Raw genomic sequence first — 24,380 nt, 5'->3', positions numbered from 1 at the left:
ATTGTCGAAGCACCCAGATCATTCTTTTCATCCGGGAAATGTGGGACTCACTGTCCCAGAAGGAGGTGACCCTTGCAGGGCTGGGGAGAGGCTGACATTTGGGTCACACATTCCTGACCCTGCTTCAGAGAGAACATACAGAAAAGGAGTGATATATTTATATGTAAATATATGTCTATATATCTCTGTGGGTGTGTGGTGTATGCTTAAAACTCCTAGGAAAAGCTTCTTCTCTAGAAGAGATTATAAATCACCTCACTGGAAAAGAATCAAAGAACCAGGCTTTCAATGGACTCCACTTCTTTATTTATAAACCCATCTTCCAACCTTTCTGAACTTCTTAAACAACATGAATTCATCTCAAGTTGCACAATCTGTTACCTTGGCAAGCTTCTAATGACAAATCTTATTTTCCATCTTTGAGCGTGGCTCTAAATTTCTCTACTAAACGTTGAGAGCAAGAACCACTGCGGTAGGGGCGGAATGCGAGTGTGCTTGTGGATTTGATTTGATTTGATTTTTAAAGTAGTTTTGCTGTCAGAAGTCTTTATATCTCTTTCACAAGGAAAGGATGTAAAGATACCCTGAGGACAGATCATACTCGGATTGTTCTGTTGTGTGGCAAATTTGTCCTTTTATTTAAAAAAAAATCACTTCACCCATGTCCTTTTTTCTCTCTATAAACAAAACAACATAGGATTAGTCAAAGAGCAAAAGTGATAATATAGATGCCTCTGTAATCCTGTGTAGCTTTCGCACGACTTTTAATTGGGAGTATATAAGTATATATATATATATGTGTGTGTGTGTGTGTATATATATGTATATATACATATATTCAGAGAATGCTAATAATGCTCTAAAATAGCAGTTTATCTAGTCCAGTTTTTATACTACATAATGACACCCAACCCACTGCCATACTTTAAATGGAAGCAGAGGTAAATTTTTCACTAATTATACATTTTAGGGCAGCAACTCTGTGCTGGTCTTATGGTGTTTGGGGACGTTTTTGATATATAAATAGTTAAATGTGGTCTGATTTAAGTGAGGCTTATGAATTAAAAGAAGAAGCAGACTTCTGATTTTCATTCCCAGACCTCCACTCACTCAGCATTTTAGAATGAAAAAGATAAACCCTGTACAAGTAGTGGATTCTTTCCCCCATTCTAATCACTGGAGAGTGCTGACTGTACAATCTAACCAAAGGGTGTGTTGAAACCCCACTGCTTAAGATGATTAAATGTTTTGAACAAGGAATGATTCGGTTGCCATGGGAAGACCGTGGCATGTTGATGCAGTGGCCTCCTGTAGGTTGAGTAAGTTCAGTGTTTACCCTGTGGGCCATTTATTTTCAAAATTAAATTAAAATTCTTACTCTTAAGGAGCTGCAGTTTGATTGTTTTGTTTTTAGGGGCAGCTTGAGTTCCTCCACATTCCATGTCTGAGCTCACATGTGTGCCTAATTTCACAGACAGCCCCTGCCACCCGCCCGCCGAGTTCAGACATACTCTGCTGCCTGCAGCACGGCAGCTCCTAGGATCCCTAAAGCTCCTAGCAGCTACACAACTTGAGTGCCTACAATTTTTGATACAAACTCACATCCTGAAATCCTAATGTAGAGTATTGTGTTAACATACAACAACTAATTATCAGAGACGCAACATTCGTGGAGTATATAATAACACATATATTTGCAATTTAGTTTCTAAGTTTTGCAACCTAAGTGAGTGAACAAATATCAGACATCTTGGAGGCTTAATATAATTCTGCACTAAAATTATAAAGACTATGAAACTGAATAAAGGAACTTACACAACAGCTAAGAGTTATTACTGTATAAAATACAACTAAATGAATATTTTCCATATGCTTAATTCTCACTGATAGAAATTATTCATATAAAAACTTCTTGCCATCTCTTCTGGTGCTTCTCTTAGTACTAGTAACAGCAATTAATCACAAAAATTCCACAACTTTGGGGCATTATGACTAAAACATAAGCAGAAAAACAAAATAAAACTCCAGGAGGCAGAAATACATTACAAGCTCCATCATAATACATGTTTGTCTTGCTATTAAAATGTAAACTTTTCCAAAACTTTTCCAAATGACTTACATTCATCAATAAGTGTGATTTTTACTTGTTAAAGTGAAGTTAAAGAAAATATTTAGCATATATTTACCCTCAGGTTTAGAAATGTCAGACATTAAATCTAAATTGACTCTCTTCCTTTTTAAATTTGGTGTCTCCACTTTATCTTTTAAATTTGGAAAATAACTTCTACATAGGTCAGACTTGATTTTGCCAGTTTCTGCAGGCTCAGTTGATTTCACCGTTTTGTAAAAGAAACGAAGTGCAAGAGTCCATGTCCAGCATCCACGGAGAGGCCACCTCAGATGAGTCTATGGTGCCCAACAAAGTGGAATGAACTGACCTACCCGAAGAAGCGCAGTCTAGATTCATCAAGCCATTTGTGTGAAATTCTGCACCTTGGGGTTTGCACACATTTCCACCAACATCGGTGTCTCCATCCCCAAATGAAAAGCATCATGAACAGAAAAGAAATCAGAGAAAAGGGAGAAGGAGAAGCAGGTCTACACCAAAAGGGTCATTTCTTTCATGAGGCAGTGCCTCACGGGACACTTCTGTAAGGGGATGTCAAAACTGCTGCCACACTCAAGGACTCTTCCATTTTCCTCAGGATGAAAGGTTTGAAAAAGTGGACCTCTGAGAGGAAATGCTGCAGACTTCCAAATTGGTGAAAGAACTTCCAGCGTCGCTTGGATACTCTGGGTAGGAGGAACTGGAGGAGATGATATTTTTGAGCCTCTGGAGGGCAATGATTAAAAGCAGAAGCAGAAACGCTAAAAGGCTGAGGAATATGGACACATAGATGTAGACGTTTGACAGGTGGCCTGAGGATGGGTCCACTGACGTGGACAGGGATGTGGGAAACAGCTCAAGAAAAGTTCCATTCTCCACACTTCCCGAAAATCCTGAGGAAGTGTCAGGTTCAGACATCTTTATGGAGGGTGAAGGAGTGATCTGGTAGATTAAAGTCAAAACTTCACACAGGGCTTACACAGGACAGATTGGCATTTTTTCACGATCGTGTTTGCAGAATTCACAGGCTGTTAAATCAGCACAACAAAACTTCTTGTTTTTCTAAGGCAGCAGGTATCAGGTGTGCATTGAGACTGAAAAAAAAAAAAGCAAGTCAGTGCATTCTTCAGAAAAATCATATTTAAATTCCATTTTTAGGTTTTATTTCAGTAAGGATTAATTAGAAAACTCAACATGGAGGAAACAAGATGATATAACTCCCTTAGGAATCAGTCATGTTTATGTCTTTATATTAAAAATGATGATATAAAAATGAACTTTTATTTTCTGTCTATAGTACCCTAGGTGCTATGTTTCTACAAGGAGCTGAAGATAAAATAAAAGGAAAAATACATTTATGATGTGCTCCATCTGCTGTGATTTCAATAGATGCTCCAAGTGTACACTCTGAGATGAGAACACAGAAAGTTAGTTCCAAACCTCCCTCCCCAAGAAAATTAATTCCATACATTCACCAGCTCATTAGCATAATTCCTGACCAGTAAATCCCTCTAGCACACTTCGGAAAATCACTGCACATGTGAGTTTGCTTTTTATCGAATGTTTGTAAGATGCTGATTTGTTTATGAAAATTCTATCTTCTTGAAATCAGGCGCCATTTCTATATAACTCTTTTCCTTAAATGTACCTAGGTACTTTGTTTTACATGCTTTAGGCATTTAATTTAAAAACTTTAGATTTATTTAGAAGAAGAACAAAGGTTAGATTCTCTCTGAATGGTAGAGAGAATATCAGGTTGGCTGTCAAGAGACTTAGGTTTGAGGCCTGAGTTCTCCATTAGCTTTGGGAAACTGGGCAAATTACCTACATTTTCTGAGCATCACTTTTCTTATCTGTAAAATGGTCCAACACCTGCTTCATCTTCCCATGGTGTTATGCACTGACCAACATAATAGACATGAAAGTATGCTGAACTATAAAGCATTGGAGAAAAAAATGACTTTAGTGTGTGGTGGGAGATAATGGGACTTGATGGATGGGTGGGTATAGGGTATTGTGTTTTAAGGGGTGTGGAGGGGGGACCATTTCTTCTTAGCCAGGTGCAAAGAAAAGCTCTTCACTGGTTCAGGTTGTGAGACAAGAGGATCCCTCCTGATAGATAAGTCTTTCTTCTAGTCCAGAAAAGATGCTCTTCCTAGCTCTGTATGGCTCTAGATAATTTTGCTGTACATTTCTAAATCTTGCTTCCATTGTGGTGCAAAACTAACAGGAAAACATTCACTCTGCCTCTAGCTTTCTCTTCCTAAACTCTGCCCTGCATTTTACCTGGAGAACTTGCCTTTTCATTCTGTTCTCCAAATCTAATTAAGCAGCTGATTCTTGGAGGGGTTGACATTTGCCACTGTGGCTGGAGCTGAACAGCACTAATGATCCTTGTTAAGGTGGGGACACTTCAGAGAGGGCTGTCCCTGTTGGGTGACAGGCAGTCTAATGAGTCCTAGTGAGTTCTTGAGTAGGCTAGGGATGGTGTCTTAGTAGTTCCTAAAATAATTTGACTCCTACTCATCATTTTGCATTGCCTGGTGATTTTAATTCCATTAGGCTGCTACAGGTTCCTAACCAACTTTAAGAAAAAAAAAAAAAAAGAAGAAGAAGAAGAATTGCAGTGGGACTGCAAATGTGTTACACTGTTTTGGCAATACCTAGCTTTTTTACAGCACATAAATGTTCCAGCCGTTCATCTTTGGGGAATGTAGCAAAGAGTCGCAGAGGTAGCATAGAAAAGAAAACTAGGATAGAAGCCTCACAGATTGGATGGGAAAAACTATTTAAAATGTTCAAGTACAACCTCCTAAGTGTAGCAGAGGAAATAGAGAAATAAAGAAGCTAATTGATTTGACAAAAGTCACATGTCTAATTAGAAGACAAGCAAGGGCTTTTGGCTTCTCCCCACCCTCACCCCCATAACATCTGGTCTCAATTTCTCTAATGTTTTGGTGGGAAGGATCAAATGTAAACATAATTTCTTTTCTGCATGGGCAGATAAGGCAAAGACTATGCATCTTGTGTGTTCCTCATGACTACTTTGCAGGGCAGGTAAAGCAGGAATTATTCCCATTTTGGAGATGAGAAAACTGACATGCAAAGACATCGTGATTTACTCAGGGTACATAGCTAGACAGTGACAGAAAAGTGACTAGAATCCATGCCTGAACTGTGTTCTTGGTTTTCTCAACTGTGGTAGGAAGAGAAAAATTATGCTTTGGATAATTAGTTCCTATCTGCCACTTACTTTGGGCAAGCCCACAGTTTAGTCCTGATCTTTTATTTTTCTCATTCGCACAACAGTGATGCCTAGCTTTCCTACTTCTCCAGGAGGTCTTGAATTAAGATGTGATAACATTTTCCATAATCATACTTAGAAAATCACAAAAGGCCATCCCAAGTAAAGTACCAGTAGATAGATAGTTCCTTCTAGAAAGTCTAGAGGAACTTTCAAGGTCTCTCTTAGTCCTACAGTTTTGACAGGTGCAGCTGAAGTTGGCTGATTTTTCTAAAGCTACCTTCTCTGCTACCCAAGTCTGTATCATTTTCTAGGGGTGGGGCTGGAGGCACAGGCAATGTCACTCTCGTATCAGCAATTCAGTTGGTAAAGCTCACAGCTGGCTACTAGACCTCTTGTTAATATCATTTTACAGGGTAAATATTCTAAGAGGAGGTTTTTACTTCCAGAAGATTGCTGTCTTTCAGACCAAAACCCCACCATGAGCCTCAACTGTTGACAGGAGAGTTTATAGGAAATGAGGCTCAGAAGGTTTGGTCAAAGCATCTGATCTTTTAAGTGGCTTTGGAACAATAGGAGAAAACAAGGAAATGAAACCTTGTGTCCTTATTTGACATTTCACAACTAAATATCTTCTTCCTTAAGTATTCCCCCCAAATATTATTGATTTAATACCATTTCCAGGGTACTTCTTAATTTAAAATCACAGCTACACAAATTTCATTTCATACTCTGAAACAACAGAGTATGTGCACTGTTAGGAAGAATTTTAATTTGGATGTTAATTCTCATTTCCTTATTGAAGTTTTAAACACTGGAATATCTTCTTTCTCTCTGGTTTTATTTAACAGTAGCTGTATAATGCTCAGGGTGACCCAGCCTGTATGTGTTTAGGCATTGTGACAGTGTGGAATGAGGCTGGAGGTTGCACTGCGGAAATGAAATCAAATGAGTGTGTTTCAAGATGATGCTTCTCGGGCTGTTGCTCCCAAACAGATAAGGTTTGAGGAAAAGAAGAAAGAGACTTCATCTTAAATGCATAGCCTTGACCTGTCTCGGGGCAGCGCCAGCAGACTCTCATTTCAGGTGACACCTAAAGCCACATGGGGATTTTGATGCTTTTTTTCCGCTCAGAATCACTGTCCTCAGAAGGTGATTTTTGAGAAAGGAAAATGAGACAGTTGGATCACAACATTATAAATGAAGACCTGTGGAAATGTTTTAGCTCATGGTGTCCAGCTTTCCCTTTGTCTCTTGGAATAAAAGCCCGGGCTGGGAAGAAATCTACAAAAAAGCAGTACCCTAGTGAAGTGAGGAAGGAGGGATGTGCAGTCTCTCACCATGTGCCCAGTGGGATGGGGAAACGGAGAGACAACATAGACAGCGCACACCTTGGGTCTCTGGTTCCGAGTCATTTAGCACCACAGCCCTGGGACCCCTTTTAAAGAACTTCCTTCCCACGGAAGGATTATGAGGACTATAATGTTTGGGAAGAAGAAAAACATACTCTCTCGCATGTACCTTCATTCTCCATAAATGAGGAAGAGTTGACCAGCTCTCATCTCTGAGTGCTCTCACATAAGCATTGCAGGAACCATGGCAGTCAGCGCATGGGCACAGCCTGCGCCACATCCTTGACTTCTATGACACAATGGTTTGTAAAACTCAGGCTACCAGTCAGCCTCAAATATGGCACAGCAATTTTAAATTTCATGACTTTATTCAAATACATTTCTATGTGAATAATGACTATTTGAAAGGTTTTTGTTGTTGTGGAAAACTGGGACAAGCTGCTTTGTTCCCTTGCGGACTTTATATTTAAAGAGTGTCCTGGCTGTTAGATGCCATATCAATGTTCCATCATTATCAGTTTCTGCTGTCATACTCCAAAAGGTGATCCTCTCAAAACCATGAGGAAAGTGGCCATAAAGTATTAACACAACATAATAAAATGCTTTTTCCAGTACACAAAAGGAAGATTTGATAGTCAAATGGAATTAATGGTTTTAGATGATATATTAGATCTTTTCCTCTGTAGAACACCTAAAAACGAATATTTCCAGAATCCAGAAGGGAACTTATCACATCTGAGCAAAGATGTTTTTCATTCTATTTAGAAAATGCATGTTTTATATAAGACCTTGCAGCCATTCCTTTACCCTTTGCATGATTATCTTCCCTTTTAATGCTTTCTCTCTCCTTAGTGGCCTTTTAGGTCATGCTAGCTGAGAGAAGATTACTGCTGACAATACACACTTCCCACCACCCTTCTCTAAATGTAAATCTTCACTTGCATTCAAAAGCAAACATTTACCCCTGGGCCTTGCAGTTATAGAAATAAAGTTTATTATCTTACATGCTACCCTTACTCAAAGCTGACTCAGCCATCCATAGAGTTGCCTATTTGAGAACCGCCTTTACTTATCAGTACAATGCTTTGGGAGAGTAGAGTTTTGTGTGAACTCTCATTATGAGTCCTTCAATTGGCATGATAAAAACCAAAGCCACCTTAAGGAAATAAAGTGCATCTATCTGCTATCGCACATTGAGAACACTGAATTAGAGGGCCGTGTTATGCGAAGAAAGGTGGGGAGATGGAGATTCTGAATCGTCCATTGGGTGATGTGAGACAAAAGATAAAAATGAACAGTCTTTTTAATTTACTTTTTAATCTAAATGAATGATCAGAAAATACACTCAGAATTTTTTCATAATACTTTGGTGGATAAAAATTATAGAAACGACAAACTAATAGCTTGGTATCAGTGATTTATTTTAAGAATCAATTCCAGGGCAGGCCATTAGGTTGCTTTGGGTCCGGTCCAGTCTCTCCTTCTCTCCCTTAGTGATGGTTTTTGTCCACCTGGATTACTCTTAGGCTTTGTAAAATATTTCCTCAGCAAAAATAAAAATAAATATAAATTTTACTCAGAATATTTTTACTTTAGAGAACTTATTTTGCACTAATTCTTTAAATATTAGTTATCTACGTAAGGTATAATTCTCGGAATATTCACAATGTATCTTTCTTGATATATAAAACAGAGTTGATTGAGGGAAGCTAAAAAAAACCACAGGAGAATCTTTCAAAACAGGATATGAACTTTAACTGTTTTGATCATCTACCTCATACAGTCTCAAAAATAATTATAGGTATAAGTCCCTTGCATTTATTTAGCTTTGTTTTTCTGGGGGAAATCAAACTATTATTATTATTATTATTTTGAGACAGAGTCTCACTCTGTCTCCCAGGCTGGAGTGCAATGGCATGATCTCGGCTCACTGCAACCTCTGCCTCCCAGGTTTAAGCAATGCTCCTGCCTCAGCCTCCCTAGTAGCAGGGATTACAGGCACACACCACCATGCCCGGCTAATTTTTGTATTTTAGTAGAGACGGGGTTTCGTCATGTTGGCCAGGCTAGTCTCGAACTCCTGACCTCAGGTGATCTGCCCATCTCGGCCTCCCAAACTGCTGGTATTACAGGCATGAGCCACCACGCCTGGATGTAACTATTATTCTTAATAAATTTTTTAGTTTGTTTACATCCATGGGAGGATTTTATATCCAAATCACTGCCTTAGCAAGAATAACTATTTAAAAAGATACTCTTTTAGAATAAAATATATAGCTAAATGGGTAATTTTCTAGATAAAATGGTCAAGTACAAAACCAGGTCCAGGCATAGCATTTTCATGATTCTTTTATGGTGTTTACAAAAGACCAAGGAGTAGACTTCCTGCACTTCAGGGAGACTGGACCCATCTTGGCTAACATAACTGGCCTAAATCAAAACAAGAAAAGGAGTAACATGCGGGTTGAAGAAAACACGAACTGATTAAGAAGTAGCAGAATGATGAAAGCCACTTTCAGAGAGCAGGAGAAGAGGTCATTGGCTATACACTTGATTGACAGAAAAAGCCAACAGCCAGAGAAATAATGACTTGAAGATCATAAGCAAGATCATAATGAATCAATGGGAAGAAAGAAAGTAAAAACAAGATTGGCTTTTCAAGATGTTACAGCATTTTAAATGAGAGCTTTTGGGATCAATTCTTTCCCCTCATCCTGCTCTGATCATTTCCAATATTTTAGAAGTATATTAAGAAAAACATCTTTTAATCTCAGAGCAGCTAAAATTGGTTAAATCATGGCATTAGTAAAGTAAAAAGTCTTGCTTATTTTTAGCAAAACTAGACAACCTTTCAGAAAATTCTCGGGCTGGGCATGGTGACTTAATGCCTGTAATCCCAGCACTTTGGGAGGCTGAGGCAGGAGGATCGCTTGAGCCCAGGAGTTCAAGACCAGCCTGGGCAACATGAAGAAAACCTATCTCTACAAAAAATACAAATATTATGCAGGCACGATGGCATGTGCCTGTAGTCCCAGTTACTTGGAGGCTGAGGTGGGAGCATTGCTTGAGCCTGGGAGGTCAAGGCTACAGTGAGCCATGATCGTGCCACTGCATTCCAGCCAGGGTGGCACAGTGAGACCCTGTCTAAAAAAAAAAAAAATACATGAAATAAAATAGAATTCTCATAAAACCATGCCATGCTAGGACAATGGAATGGTGCCTGTTCCTTTTCTTTTGTGTCTCATTTTGTCTCTATAGTAAAATAATTTGTATCCAATATATATTTTTTCGTCCAATCAGAAAATGTTCATAACAGTCTCCATATAGAGAGTGATATTTGGAAAGATTTTGTGCTTGTAAAATAAATTTGTGATTGTCACAAATCCCTGGGAATGAGTCAGCCAGAGCTTTGTTTTTTTTTTTAATCCTTTGCATGTAAACTACTAGGTATCCTCAGGCGTCAGGGGCCTTTGTGGGCCTCTAAAACTGTCCTAAGAGAGCAGGGAAGAACTTGAAATTCCATCTCTCACAGGCATCCAGGCTAACGAGTTTAATGAGAACCTTTTGGCTGGTCTCTGTTCCTGTAAATGTCTTATTATTGTTGTTGTTGTTGTGTGTGTGTATGTGTGTGTACTTTTAATTTATCAGAATGGATATGCAGTAAATATTTTATTCACTCTATAACATAGACCCCAAACTTCTTTGCCACTTAAAATATCTTGATAGTTGAGGCTTGATGCATAGAAAGAGAGCAATGTAAACTAACCAGTGTATCAAGTTCTCCATTTTTGCACATAAGAATACAAGGAATAACAACCATTATCTATCCATAAGATCATGAGTATAGGCACAATTTGAAAAAAAAAAAAGTAAAGATTCCCCATTGAGGGGATACTTTTCCCCTTAATGTAATGCAAGACCATTGGTAGATTTTGGATCCACTTGTCTGAAAAAAAATTTCAGCATTAGCAAAATAATTACACAGGTCACTATTTATATCTATCTCTATTGACAACCATAGTCATGTATTTGTTTAAACTAGGGTGCTTTATATAATATCCTATTCCCTAAAAATGGATTAGAACATCTCAAATATGCATAAATGTTATGTGTCTTGCATTTCCCAATAGGAATTTAAGCTAACAGAGTCTTTCACTTCATGACATTTTTAATTCACATTTCCTTGAATTAATGAACCATTGTTTCTCATAACACAACTACAGATAGAACCCTAGTTGATTACATAGTCTGTAAATTGCCCATCTCATCCAGATATTAGCCAAGTGTTTGGCATAACATATACGTATGAATTTTGCCAAATAAATTATCTCATTCTTCCAGTCCTCTATGGCTGACAGTCAAAGTATGATAATGCTTTCAACAGTAAAATGGCTATTTAAAAAGAATAATGCCTATTAATTGGCAGCTTAGGCAGGCTAAGTTTTGGATACATCCAGTTTTGGCCGTATTATATTGTTTAGTAGTCAGCTGAATACTCAGAGAAAAAAAGTAGGATTCAGACTTCAAGATTTCTTCCCTTACAAGGATCCTCTATGTAAGATCCTTGGTGGATCTTGGATCAATTAAAAAAACCAGCTTTGTTATAAAGCACATTATTAGGACCACTGGGGAGATTTGAATATAGACTGTACATTAGATAATTATACCAATATTAAATTTCCTAGTTGTAACGTAGGAGAATGTTCTTGCTCTTAGGAAATGCATATTAAGGTATCTAGCCATAAAGCTTCATATTATCAGCAACTAACCCTCAAGTGGTTCAGCCAAAATAGCAAAAAAGGTACACACACATAGGCATATACATACATACATACATAAAACAAGTGTGTCAAAATGTTAACTGGTTCATCTAGTTGACAGATATGTAGGTATTTATTGTTATTATTCTTGCAAGTTTTCAACAGTTTTAGAAATTTTCAACATGCAAGATGGGGAAGAAAATAACTTGTCCCAAGGAACTCAAGAAAAAATGCTTGGAAAAATATGCGCTAAGTCAGCCAAAATGTTAGAAGCTTCTAAGGAAATACAATGATAGAAGCCAGATTCTTCTGTGGGCATTAGAAAAGGCTCAACTACTTGCTGCTACCATCAGCTCATGATGCCCAGTAAGCCACAAACACTTGCAGTGAAGCATCAGAGGATGAACTAGAGGGAGCTGAATATGACCAGGAAACTGTGCCTGTGGTGGTGGGAGAGGCTGCCTCAAGACCAAGAATGGTGACTCACTAGTAAGCCTTATTGACAATTCTACTCCTGCCACCACCCACTGGACTGAATCTCATCTGGGCCTCCAGGAGCAAGTAATCCTGTTATGTGCATCTTACATCATCAGTCATCTTCAGAGGCAGCCAAGGATATCTCTCCTGCAGTTTAAATACCCAGTCAAAGCTTGGGACTAGCAGTTTTCTAATGAGGACCAATGAGTAGGTGATCTGTGAGAAGATCAGGGAGAACCCACAAGAGCCAACATGGTCCAGGTTCAAAGTAGGGACTTCAGGAAACAGAAGCAGCAGATAAACTAAACAGAAGTAGAGACTTCACTTGGGCAGCTAAGTGAAAGAGGCTGCAAGTAGCAAGTTCCACAGATAAAAAAGCTCACACTCCTTACAACTCTTATAACTAGCAACCATCTCCTCAGTCACCTTGGTTTGGGTGAGTTCTCTAGTGTAGCAAGAGTCTAAACTTGATCCCATGAACTGACTTACAGTCCAGGGCAGAGTCTTTTGTCATAGGGGCCAATGAACAGTTCAGAAATTGAAGCTAGTCATGGCAAAATGCAGCTGCAATTTTAAAAAATAGGAAACATTGATATGAATAGTGCTTTTCCCCAGTTGTCACCAGTCATATGACTGAGGATACAGGTAGGGACCTGAAATTGTCAGTGCCGGATGAATCTGGTATTAGACAGAGGTTACATAAAACACGATCTATAGAAGGAGACTAAGTGCTCTCTCATGACTGCGAAATTACTCATCTACCTGGATTTCCAAGGACACCTGGGAAGGGAGAAAACAGAAAGAGGACATTGTGTCCTTCATTAGGAAAGCACCTTCCCATGTGGGTTTCCCGTGGTCCTGCTAATCCTCAGTGTGAACACAGCGGCCGAGCCTGCCAATACTCTCTCTTTCTCTCACAGGCGGCACAGCGAACTCAAAAGTCTGGTTAATAAAGAAAATGTCTACATGTTCCTTATAACGTGGAACAAAATGATATGGCAGGCTATCAAGTGTGGGTGGAAATCAAGTCTTCAGCAGCCTGTTGTCATTTTAGATAATGATTCAAGACCAGAGCCTGTCAAAGACAATATGGAAGCAATAGATAAGTGTAGGCTCAAATTCTCCCAGAGCATATTTCAATTTGAAAATGTAAGAAGGTGAAACTGAAAAATAATTAGGAATTATTTGTGGAAAACAGACTGCCAAAGTAGTGACCTATAGAAGATAGTTACACATGTTTTTAAAAATATAAATAAATATGTTTTCACTCAAGGAAATTACGGATAATCGTTAATACAAGATTTAACTGACTTTGACAGTCCTTTATCAAGGCTGAGCTCTTCACCTTACTTTTAGAGGATGTGAGCTCTGCATTTTTAATTCACTTGTAGAAATAGCCTACACTTTCACCTGTTATTCACTATTCTTACATCTAGTATCAGTTCTTTTTTGTTTCAATGGTTTGAGCTGGGATGCAGGGACACATCACAGCAGAAGAGTGACGGGAGGTACAGGAGAGAGGAAAGAGATAATGGGGGCATCTCCAAGTCATTGAGGAGTAGCAGTCTGTCTTCAGAGCATGATTGGCAGAGGAAGGCAAACCCAGGATGCTTGTGGAGGAGAAAGAATGTGCACACAAATCAGTTTGAGAAAAAAGAACCAGGGTAACACAAATGATGGCTGCTAGTATTTATCAAATAAAAGCATGTACCAATTTTGGATGTGTGTCTGTATATGTATATGTGTTTTCTTTAATCGCCACAACTCATTAAGTCAGTTAGTATTATCTCCCATCATCTTTTTTAGCAAATGAGAAAATTAAAACTCAGAGAATTTTTTTTTTTTGGACAGAGTCTCGCTCTGTCGCCCGGGCTGGAGTGCAGTGGTGCGATCTCAGCTCACCACAACGTCTGCCTCCTGGGTTCAAGTGATTCTCGTGCCTCAGCCTCCCCAGTATCTGGGAGTAGAGGCACCCACCACCACGTCCGGCTAATTTTTGTATTTTAGTAGAGATGGGGTTTCACCATGTTGCCCAGGGCGGTCTCAAACTCCTGAGCTCAGGAAATATGCCTGCCTCAGCCTCCCAAAGTGCTGGGATTACAGGCGTAAGCCACTGTGCCCCGCAAGCTCAGGGAATTTAAAGGCTTGTCCAAGCTCACCCAACAACTTAGAGGCAGGGCTGGAATTCAAATCTACATCTCTCCATCTCCAAATTGTATGTTCATTCCATTCCTTCTCTCTGGGGAGGCTGTGGGTTGAGGAGGAATGTATTTGAGGCTTGCAGTCACTAGTGCTGTTCACGAAATGTTTCTGATGTCCCTTCTTGTAGGCCTGTCGTAGGATTTCATGTTCCCACTCCCTCTGAATTTAGGGTGACTGTATGACTTATTTTGACCAATGAAATGTATGAAAGGTGACATGTCCCTTCTGGATAGAAAATGTAAGACCTAGTGTGAGATTTGCCACACCCCTTCCCTCTGCTGCAGTTACTGTGTAATGGTGTAAGTACCTGCCAATGTCTATCAGTCTGCATCCTTGAGTGACCACAGTGAGTATCTTCACCCCTTGCTGGCCCCATTGACACTTATGTCAACATTAATAAACGTTTGTTGTTTTAAGCCACTGAGATTTGGGGCTTATTTGTTACTGTAGCATCATTCTCCTTCTGCTAACTAACATAAGGTCTCACTATACTTTGATGGCTGAGTTTATTATGGGTCTGTAAGAATTTGACCATAAATAAGTCAAATTATGAATAACTGAGAGTTGTATGAATTGTGTATGTAATATATTAAAACTCTCTTTTGGCACTGGTGAGAAAGAAGGTTTTAAAGGCTGTTTTGGTTAGCTTTAATTTCATAGAAGTGTTAGGTTTAAGGGCATGAGATTTAGCTACTGGTAGTGCCAAAGACATGTTCCTTAACAAGCTCAAATATGATGAGCTGCTATTGTATAAGGATAATCCTGACCAGCTGTCACTTAAACAGGCCAAATGGTTTCAAATGGGAACAGGTGAGCGGCAATAAGGATATTAAGACTAACTCATGACTCCTAGTGGAAAAAACAACTCATTGTACAAGGGTCAGTGGTATTGCTTTTGGTTAAGAAAAACTAGCTACTTGGGAGGCTGAGGCAGGAGAATCATTTGAAACCAGGAGGCGGAGATTGCAGTGAGCAGAGATCACGCCATTGCACTCCAGCCCAGGTGACAGTGTGAGACTCCATCTCAACAAATAAAGAAAGAAAGAAAGAAAGAAGAAAAAGAAAAACTATGGTGTTTGCTGCATTCAAGCATACATTGAACAAATATTTCTTAACAATGTACAGGAAGGGGTAGAATATTATCATTATGTGCATGAGTCTAATGCATCTATAATCTGTAGAGTTGCCAGCTACAGTGAGAAATCTAAGACTTCTCTTATATGGTCTGTCCCTTATGATCTGGCCACAGGCTACTTTCCAGTCTCGTTTTTACCATTGTACCTAAGATTCATGTGCCAGGCATAACATGCTGTTTTCAATTCCCCAGTTAAAAAAATACTTATGTTCAATCCTTATATGTGTACATATCCTCTCCCTAACTTGAACCCAAATCCAGTTTATTCACTGCATTTGAATAAATTGAGGTCTCTACTCAAGCCATCCATCCTCTGTCTCATCTGCTTGTTATTCACCTAATAGAAATCCCTACCTACTTTCTCTATGCAAATTTCTGGCTCCCTCCTCTGCATTCTCAGCATACTTTCTGTACCTTTCTACACTAGCATTTCTCACATTTTATTATACTTACTACATTTATTTACCTATCTGCTTTAACAAACTGGGAAGTCCTAGAATAAAGAAATAACAATTCACCTATCTTATATCCACAGACTAGTACAGAATGTGGCATAAAGATGATCAATCAGCATTTGTTAGATGGCTGCATGAATGAAAGAATAAGGGAATAAAGAAACTTGAATCTTCTTGGAGAGATAGCTCATGTTTATTCTGTCTTTACAGGCAAAAGAATGTTTATTTAACAAATGAATAAATGATCTTGTGTAAAATCATAAAGATTACTCAAAGGGTGTAAGCATCAACAGTAAAGAATAATGATGATGAACGCTCTCTAAATTTTAGAAGTGTTTCAGTTATGGCAATAAAATTAATAGTTTCTGGTTCCAGGGCAAACTCTGCCCATACTTTTAAAAATCAACCAATTGTGTCTTTCAACAATGTCTAAGAAAGCTAAGATTTTATCTGGTCAACTGTTCGCCAGGATAATTGAGGAAAGGATGGAGGAGTGTGCTGGAAATACTGAAATACATTCTTGTGAACAAGCTGGAGGGTTGTAACAAATGTATTCTGAAGGGCACAATAAAAATCAAGAGAGTTTACCATAGTGAGACGATGAAGCTCTGGCTGAATATGACCCAGAATGTATTTTTAAAAGAATTTCTTAAACTCCATGATAATTCCATCCTTTGAACATCACAAATCCTTTATCATCACAACCTATGACACTGTGCTTATCTGTGGAAATAAAAAGGGTCAAGGAAAATCCCCACTTCATGATCATTGTAGGGGAAGCTTATTATAATTCACTACATTCAGGAATATCACATACCATAGGATTGTTAGCTACTCCATTTCAATGCTAAACCAAACCAAACCAAACCAAAATGAAACAAAAACAGCTTGAAAAATTCAATAGCAAATCAGCACAGAAAAAGAAAATGTTTACATTTTTATAAAATGTTCAATTTGACTACAAAGTGGTACTTTGGAGATCTGGGCTACTCAAAGCAGCCACCTGGCTCCCTCAGTGGCATGTTGATTACAGGTCCCTGTGAGATGAGGAAACTGCAACAAATACAGTGCTTCCTTCATCAAGAAAGTCTTGCTACAAAAGAAGAAAGAGAAAGAAAGGAAATAGTTAAACTAAAAAGTATGCCTAGTGCCTTATTTGATTTATATTCTGGCACGAGTTGTGTATCTCATGATGAATAAGTAATAATTCAAATGGGCGCTGGTGCATGGACTGTGCTTCGAGTAGTACTTGACGCAGATCATAGCCATGGTGATGTGAGCAGCAATCTCCTTACCAGCGCTATGCCAGGGAACTAATCCAAAAACCTCAGCTTCTTAGGAAAATAATAAGAGGAATGAAAACAGATGAGCACAAGAGAAGCAAATATTCTCTTTTTTCATTCATCGTACAACTAACTGCAAATAAGTATCAGGTACTAGGTACCTGATTTATTCTTTTGTTTTCCTTTATAGTCCCTCTTAATCTTAACTTTCCCCTATTAAAAAACAGGAGAATTGCTTGAACCCGGGAGGCGGAGGTTGTAGTGAGCAGAGATCGCACCACTGCACTCCAGCCTGGCAACAGAGCGCGACTCCGTCTCAAAACCAGAAACAAACAAACAAAACAACAACAACAACAAAAAAGTAAAACTATCGAAAACTAAAAACCACACAAGCAGCAATAACAGCAAAAGAAAAAAATTTTCATAGAATCAGAGAGCTACAATTCTTTAGCAATCAGGAAAATGACACCCCCAAAAGTTCAGTGAAGTTTGAAGGTCATTGTTTATATGTCACGTGTTTTTGAAAAAGGATATGTAGTAGGAATTCCAGCTAGTGAAAGAGACCACAAATTGAGGGCCCAGCACCCCCTTTCCAACCCTAAATCCACTCTATACTCAGAGCTGAGCTGAGTGGCTAACAAGAGGAAGGCAGACAAAAAAGAAGTTAATTTTTTTTTAATCCAGAGGCTTTTCATCATATGAATCAAAATATGTGCCAAGCAGGGAGTTCAGTGGAAAAATGTAAGACCAAAACTGACAGGGATAATAAGGCGACACCTGAACAGACTGAAGGATCTTAGAAACTCATTCCATTCAACTAGACCCATTTTGTTGGCAAGGAGTCTTTCTGTAGGTCTGAGACTAGCATCCAAGCTCACCAAGGACTTTCCCATGAGTAGTTGTTAGAATGACAGGTTTGCCTTGAGGAGAATGGCAGAGGGTACAGATTGAGTATCGCTTATCCCTTATCCGAAATGCTCTGGAATCAGTGTTTCTGATTTTGAATTTTTTTTTGGATTTTGGAATATTTGAACATACATGAGATATCTTGGGGATGGGACTCAATTCTAAACACAAAATTCATTTATGTTTCATATACACCTTATACACATAGGCTGAAGATAATTTTATACAATATGTTTAATTTTTTTTTTTGCATGAAACAAAGTTGTGTGCGTTGAACCATCAGAAAGCAAAAGTGTCACTATCTTAGCCACCCATGTGAACAATTTGTGGTTATTTGGTATCACCATAATTCCTGACTGAATTTATATGCTACTCATAGCAATTATTTTCTTACACATATTCACACATAAATACTTAACACTAAAAGATATGACATCATTAATACACAGAAAAAAATGTGTTCAAGGGTAACTAAGCAGGTCAGGTGCAGTGGGTCACACCTGTAATCCAAGCACTTTGGGAGGCCGAGGCGGGTGGACCACTTGAAGTCGGGAGTTCAAGACCAGCCTGGCCAGCACGGTGAAACCCCATCTCTACTAAAAATACAAAAATTAGCAAGGTGTGGTGGCAGGCACCTGTGATCCCAGCTACTCAGGAGGCTGAGACAGGAGAATCGCTTGAACCCGGGAGACAGGTGTTGCAGTGAGCTGAGATTGCGCCACTGCACTGTCCAGCCTGGGTGACAGAGCAAGACTCCATCTCAAAAACAAAAAACAAACAAAAAAACAAAACAAACAAACAAAAAAATTGACTAAGCAGTACAGTTGCATCTCAAGAATACTTGCATCAGCTGTTCAACAACACCAACAACAAACAGCAGGCTTTCAGTCTCAACCTGCCATGCTGCCTTTTGATGAAAAGGGTACTGTGCACTGTGGCATCATGCCAATGCTCAAAAAGTTTAGATTTTGGGACATTTCAGACTTTGGATTTTTCGATTAGGGATGCTCAACATGCATTAGTAAATATTTTTTTTTTGAGCCTGGTACCATTTATATGGGTGTGTCAAATTGAACACATAAATTATGTCTTTATGATATCTTATGATATATCTTTATGATCTGTGTACTTTTCTATATGAATGTTAACTGCTAATAAAATTTTTTTTAAGGGAAAGCGTATTATGTGCCAGGCATAGGGAAGAATGGGTCACAGTGAGGAAGGTCTACTGCTTGTTGCATGAACTATTTGAATGCTTCTCTTTTCACACAAACCGCGTAGCATTATAGGATAACAGCGTAAATGATACATTTTAAGAATTTATCCAATGGAGAAAAAAATCAGACAAGTTTAAAAGTACATGCACAAAGATGTATTCTGTAGCTAAACATTGAAGCTACTAAAATGTCCATGAGTCAAAGACTAGTTAAATAAATGACAGAAGAGTCACACAGTGGAGTCTCTTGATCCTATTATATTAAAAAGGACTATATATATATATATATATTTAAATTTTATTTTATTTTAAGTTCCAGGATACATGTGCAGGATGTGTAGGTTTGTTACATAAGTAAACATGTGCCATGGTGGTTTGTTGCACCTAACATCCCATCACGTAGGTATTAAGCCCAGCATGCATTAGCTAATTTTTCCTGATGCTCCCTCCCACCACCCCACCCCAACAGGCCCCAGTGTGTGATGTTCCCCTCCCTGTGAAAAAGGACCATATTTTTTAACATGAAAAGATGCTGAACATCTATGACTAAGTCAAGAAAGTAACCTTCAGAATAGTGTATACTATGATTCCATTTTTTGTAAAACAACAACTACTACTGCTACTACTATTATACACACATATATTTTAGATGCAAAAACAACAAAACAAAACAAGAGGTTATATACCAAGCTGTTAACATATGTTTTTGTTAGAGAGTAGTATTATGGGGGCATGTTAACATTCTATTTTGTGCGTTTCTGTATCTATATTTTGACAAAAAGGATGTGTATTGACATCAGAAAAAATAATAAAGGTATTTTCAGTAAGAAATAGAAATAAAATTTGATTATAGCATATGCCATGAAAATACTGCTGGTTTTTAAGCCCAGGACTTGTTTTTTCTCTTCCTCCTCCTCCTTCTCCCCTCTTTTTTTGTACTGTCTATACTTAACACAAAACTTTGAAATGGTTCATTTCTACCATTTTTTTTCAAAGTTTGATTCTCAGGCTGATGCCAGAAAGTCAATCTTCCTAATAGGGCTTAAATGTACTTGGAGGTAGCATTGCATTTTACAGGATGTTGTCAATGTTCTACTTAAGAAATGAGAATAGTATATCCCTCTGATATAATCCTGGCCACAAGGAAATTGAAGATGAATAAGGACCAAGCCAGTTTAACCGGCAACAGTTGATAGATTACCAGGTACTTCTAATCAGCACCAGACTACCTTAGCAAGTTAACCAGGAAAGCTGCTATATTGGCCTCCCCTGGGAAGTGAATCTATATGTTTAATGTTCCCTGAATGAAATTACTTAGTGTTTTAACTGTGGTTTCAGTCATCTTCCACTCTCTCTTAATTTGAAACTGATTCTTATAGCCACCTATCCTTCTGCTTCCCATCAGAAGTTGGATTCAGGTCTGTTACTTTCTTAAGTGACCCTTTTAACAATTATTAGAGGCTTACATTTTCCAGACCCTTGCACTATTAACAATATCAACATCAAGAATCAAAGTACAAATTGTAGACCTAGACTGACTAATTTCCTGTCTTAATATAGCTTAATAGATGGGAATTTAAAACTTAGGAACTCAGAAAATATTAGTGATGTACCCCATTTCTGATGGAAATGTGGAGGTTTGTCATATGGCACTGTTTTGGCTGGATTACGCTACTTCATGCTTAGAGATATGTTAAAGTGTGTACGGCTGTTTGACGGCCCAGACATCTCTATCTTTTTTTTTTTTTTCAAAAAAAATTTCCAAACTTAGTAAAGGCTAAATAATGACTATTTCCTATATCCATAAGGAACTCTCGAAGGACGCATTTTATGTCATGAGACTGAGCATGAAGACGTTGTATCCTAGGGATACATCTGCCAAAAATCAGAATCAGAACAGAAGGGACCACAGAATTTGGTCCAGTAGACTGTTGCCCGGCTCCTGAAATGGCCAGTGAATGCACAGACGGACCTCCTGAATTCTAAATCAAAGGTTGGGCCACATATGCATACCAAGGGCTTCTTCATCTAAGCCTCTGGCTTGAATCCTCTAGGCACATATGTTGGCTAAAGGGAATCCTGCCAACTCGTGGGCTTAAAGCTTGAACTTCTTCCTTGTTGGGTTCCCTATTCCATTAACTAATTTAAAGGCTTTATTATTATTATTTTTAGCTCTCATTGTAAACAATCATGAAATCTATAAAAATTAGGCCTATAATGCTTTGTATTAATATACTAATATAATATAATAGGCTCCACAGGTAGATATTTGAAGAAAACAACATTCTTCTGCAGCACTGCTTTTTGGCTTTTAGTTTCATTTAACAAATATTTACTGGTACTGGGTACCAGGAGCCAGGCAAGTGGGACCTACACAGTGCCTGGCATCCAGGGCCATTCAGAAATGTATTTTTTCAGATTCTTAAATTACTACTTTAAAAACTCAGATGAACAAAACACAAAAATTCAGCCATAATTTTATTTTTCACTTCTTCATTATAACTAATTAAGTATAAAAATGTTCGTACAAACTGTACAAACTTTAAACAAAAAAGGACCCCCCCCCCAAAATGTTGTAATATAAGTATAGGGAGAAGAGTAAGCCAGAGAAGAACGATCATCAAATGAGCTCAGACTTGACCTAGCATAGAGACTGAATCAGAATTTTGCCCGTGATGAGTTAGTCTTTCTTTTTTCTAATGAACGTATAACTCCAAGTTTGCTTAAAGGTTAGTATGGTTGGTCATTCTTACAAATCAGCTCTGTCATTCTTCATCTGCCCTCACTAAAAAAGAACAAGAAAAAAGAAAAAGAAACCCAGGAAACCTGCAAATAAGCTCTCTCGTGGATTTGATGCCACATGCAATCACACAGTTATTTATGTCTTAACCCCTGATGTGCTTGTCCACATCGTAGACATCTAGTAAAATCTGTTGAACTGAACGAACTAACAGCAAGGGAGAATGGACTCGATCTTACCTTACAACAGGTTTCTTTAGGTTTCTTTAATGAGAACAATAAATGTGTGCGTTCAGCTCTTCAAAGCACTTTGCCTTATATAGAGGAATCAAAAATAATAAGCCCCTCAAAGCCAAAACACAAAAATGGAATATCCCACCCACATGCTGGATCTCAATATTTCCAGATTACTTCTGAGGTTGGCAGATGCTTCGGCGGCCCTACGATGTCCAGTATTTAAAGGTGACTAGGGCATGGGCTGAGGGAGGCTCTGAGACCAGGCAGCCTCACTCACAAGCCCTCCAAAAGGCAATTTGCTTTACAGATCAACTAAAAACGGTGTTCTGAGTGTGGTGGTGGCGGGGAAAAAGACACTACTCTACTTAGTAAAATGAAGAGAATTTAGTTACAAAAAGATATTTAAGAACCTCTATGGGCACGATCACAAATAAGCTGAGACACCCAGACTAGTTGTATAATTCAGCAAATTAAATATTGTTTTTTTCAGAGGGTGCATGGGGCTCTGCAAGACTGCATTAAGAGACAAACCCTTTAAGAAAAGACTGTCACTTGTGCCTCTTTTCCTGTTGACAGGCTGTTGTCTGAACAATGAATCCTGGAAGCACCTAGGAGAAGGCACCTAGGAGAAACGTCTTAGGGAGTAGTCCCGCGGGTCCACCCCAGGACAGTAACGCTGTCAGTTTCCCCGCCCTTTGCACCTGTAGTGCAGACTGTACCAAATGCGATGGCTTTGAGACGTCCTCTAGACATCGGAGCCCATCATTTACCACAAAGAACCACTGAAGTACTTACTTTAGCAGAACATTTTCCGAAGAAAAATTAACAGGGAGAGGAAAAGAAGGACACTAACAAACAGACCCCATCTCTAGAGTCTGAGATCAAACCCGAGTCCGATGGATCCCGGGCATCTGGTGGAGGAAAGCGGGCAGGCATAGCCCCAATCCTGGTCCTCAACAAGATATTTCTGTGAATGAATCCCTCTGCTCCCTGGAGGAGGGCACATTACATATCCCTTTCCTAAATCAGAACTGAAGCAATTTGCCCATCATTCGCACACCTCGACAGGGAAAGGCAGGATTCCAGTGTCTCATCAGACACGGGAAAAGGGGAAGGGTCCCTGGCGCAGTTACCTACTGGGTTTCCGGGAGCTAGGGAAAACACCGCTGGGAAACGCAAGTGTTCAGCGCCACATAAAACTTCCCCGGATTTAGGGCCACCCGAAGACGGGCGAAAAGACTCTCCACCGCCTTAGCAGGTGCAAAGCCAGCTGTCAGTGTGCGCATGGCGAGTCCCCGTTCCCGAGAAGGGACGCAAATGACCCTAGAAAATCAGACAGGAGCAAAACAAACCCAAGAATGACCCTCCACACACCACAAAGGCAAAAGCAAACAGAATGCACCTAGACACACACTCTGCAAAGTGTAGAACTGTCTAGATTTGCATGGAGGAGAGCGAGGGTAGACCTTCCCTGTTCCCAGTGTCTGGGACCGAGGCAGGTCATCCCGGGGCCAAGGACATTGCGTTCAGGGCCCCTCGCGGCTCCTCCTGCAGCCCGTGGAGTCACCCCGAGACTCGGAGAGCCGGGCTGCGATTGCTTCTCGGGACAGTAAGGACACCTCAAAAGGGATAGATTTGGGGGTGTTTCTCAGAAAGGAGCCAGATCTCCGGGAGCCCAGATCTCGGAGGAGAGTCTGGGAGGCGGCTCGCCTCCAGAACCCGAGGCCGCCCCAGGCAAGGAGTGGGGCGCTCTCCGCGCAGGGCAAGTCCACCCCCAGAGCTCGGGACCCTGCAAGTCTCCCTCACTGACCTGCAGGTCAGGACACGCGACTTCCCCGGCAGGTCTCCTGCGCTCGCGGTGGGGCGGTGCTCCGGTCTGGACGATCCGCGCCCGCGAAGCCGTCCTCGGGAATGTTGGGCGCAGCGGCGCGGCGCGCAGTCTGGGCGCACGGCGGACAGCGGGCGCAGCGGGAGTGGATCAGGGCTGCCGGCTCCGCACAGCCCGCGCGTCGTCCCTCCGCCCCTTCTGGCCGCACAACCAATGGCCGCGAGCGGGTCCCACTCCTCGCCGCCCCCTAGTCTCGGCTCTAGCGGGCGCTTGGCTCTAGGATGGCGCCCAGCTCGGGCGAGGGAGGAGCTTGCGCCACCGTTGGAAAATCTCGGAGGACGAGGAGGCGTTGCGCAGGGAGCCCCATCTGGGGAAGGCAGGTGTAGTGGGTGAACTTTTGTGTGTGTGGGGTGGGGGGAGCGGGGAGTGGAGAGGAGGG

General features: G+C 40.0%; 1 protein-coding gene across 1 annotated transcript; it reads right to left on the bottom strand.

Annotated features, from left to right (window-relative positions):
* Window positions 1-283: 283 nt before the first annotated feature.
* SERTM1 (serine rich and transmembrane domain containing 1) lies at window positions 284-24,126 on the bottom strand. Its single transcript, XM_054446436.2, has 2 exons — window positions 23,924-24,126; window positions 284-3,201 (listed from the first exon to the last, which is right to left on the bottom strand). Exon 2 carries the CDS (start codon window positions 3,023-3,025, stop codon window positions 2,702-2,704), a length of 324 nt encoding a protein of 107 aa, XP_054302411.1. The 5' UTR covers window positions 3,026-3,201; window positions 23,924-24,126; the 3' UTR covers window positions 284-2,701.
* Between the last annotated feature and the right edge of the window lie 254 nt (window positions 24,127-24,380).

Source organism: Pongo pygmaeus, chromosome 14, assembly GCF_028885625.2.
Source record: "Pongo pygmaeus isolate AG05252 chromosome 14, NHGRI_mPonPyg2-v2.0_pri, whole genome shotgun sequence".
NCBI lineage: Eukaryota > Metazoa > Chordata > Mammalia > Primates > Hominidae > Pongo > Pongo pygmaeus.
Note: the sequence above shows the minus strand (reverse complement) of the source record. Positions and strands in the feature narration are given on the sequence as shown.

Bases quoted from the DNA above. Each gene is read 5' to 3' on its own strand.
- SERTM1 (XM_054446436.2), bottom strand. From the start codon at position 3,025: ATGTCTGAACCTGACACTTCCTCAGGATTTTCGGGAAGTGTGGAGAAT.